The sequence below is a fragment of the Capra hircus genome, chromosome 5, assembly GCF_001704415.2.
Source record: "Capra hircus breed San Clemente chromosome 5, ASM170441v1, whole genome shotgun sequence".
Classification (NCBI taxonomy): Eukaryota; Metazoa; Chordata; class Mammalia; order Artiodactyla; family Bovidae; genus Capra; species Capra hircus.
Window position 1 is genome coordinate 31,641,891 of NC_030812.1, and position 1,533 is coordinate 31,643,423.

Genomic DNA, 1,533 nt, shown 5'->3' on the forward strand with positions numbered 1-1,533 from the left:
GTCTGAACATAACCCCTTTGGTGGATAATCATTGAAAATAGAGGTCCAGAACTGGATATGGTATTTCAAGCACAGCCTGATCCATAGAAAGGATAGCGGAATCTCCCTTGGTTACACTATGGTTCCATTATCGTGGCCTGCAATAGAACTGGTATTTTCAGTGCCCATGACAGTGCTGGCTGACTCACATGAGTTTACTGTAATTCCCATATCTTTCCCTCATTTTCCCTTACCCACACCCTACTCTCTTCTCTGTGCTTTATCTATCTTCCCTTCTCAAGCAGGCCCCAGATGGTAGACACAAGGAATGGCAGCACCGTGACTGAGTTTATCCTCGTGGGCTTTGAGCAGAGCTCCCCACCCACTCGGGCATTGCTCTTTGCCCTCTTCCTAGCCCTCTACAGCCTTGCCATGGCCATGAATGGCCTCATCATCTTCATCACCTGGACAGACCCCAGGCTCAACAGCCCCATGTACTTCTTCCTTGGCCACCTGTCCTTCCTGGATGTCTGCTTCATCACCACCACCATCCCACACATGCTGATCCACCTGACAGTGAAGAACCATATTGTCTCCTTTGTCGCTTGCATGACCCAGATGGACTTGGTCTTCTGTGTGGGTGTGGCTGAGTGCATCCTCTTGGCTTTCATGGCCTATAACCATTATGTTGCCATCTGCCACCCACTTAGCTATGCCCAGATCATGAGCCGGCAGGTCTGTGTGAGACTGGTGAGTACAGCCTGGTCCTTTGGGCTGATCAATGGTATCCTGCTTGACTACATGACATTTCGTGGTCCCTTCTGCAGAGACAACCACATAGAAAACTTCTTCTGTGAGGCCCCCATAGTGATTGCTCTCTCCTGTGGAGACCCCCAGTTCAGTCTGAAAGTCATCTTTGCTGATGCCATTGTGGTGCTGCTCAGCCCCATGGTGCTCATTGTCATCTCCTATGCCCGCATCCTGGCCTCCATCCTGGGCAGGAACCCCTCCTCTGGTCGAGGCAAGACCTTCTCTACTTGTGCCTCCCATCTGACCGTGGTCATCTTTTTCTACACCTCAGCCATGTTCTCTTACATGAACCCCCGCAGCACACACGGTCCTGACAAAGACAAGCTTTTCTCCCTCCTCTACACCATCATCACCCCCATGTGCAACCCCGTCATCTACAGTTTCCGAAACAAAGAAATGAAGGGGGCCATGGTGAGGGCCCTTGGGAGGAGCAGCCTTCCCCAGGCAGAGTCTGTGTAGTTAGAAACACCTGAAGGGGCAGCTACTTCCCTTGACTTCCCCTCCTGCAGCCTGAAGAAGTGGGAGACTCACTAGCTGACAAGCTCCAGGAAGGAGTACTCATGGCTTCCTTTCGGCTAGTATAAGACCTGAAAGATCCTGTTGTTGTTGCTCAGTTGCTAAGTTGTGTCTGACTCTTTGTGACCCTGTGGACTGCTGCACACAAGGCTTCCCTATCCTTCACTATCTCCCAGAGTTTGTTCAAACTCATCTCCATTAAGTCAGTGACACTATCTAACCATCTCA

At 50.8% G+C, this 1,533-nt stretch overlaps 1 protein-coding gene across 1 annotated transcript; it reads left to right on the forward strand.

Moving 5' to 3' along the window:
• On the forward strand, nucleotides 292–1,248 carry LOC102184595 (olfactory receptor 10AD1-like). Its single transcript, XM_005680025.2, has one exon. It carries the CDS (start codon nucleotides 292–294, stop codon nucleotides 1,246–1,248), a length of 957 nt encoding a protein of 318 aa, XP_005680082.2.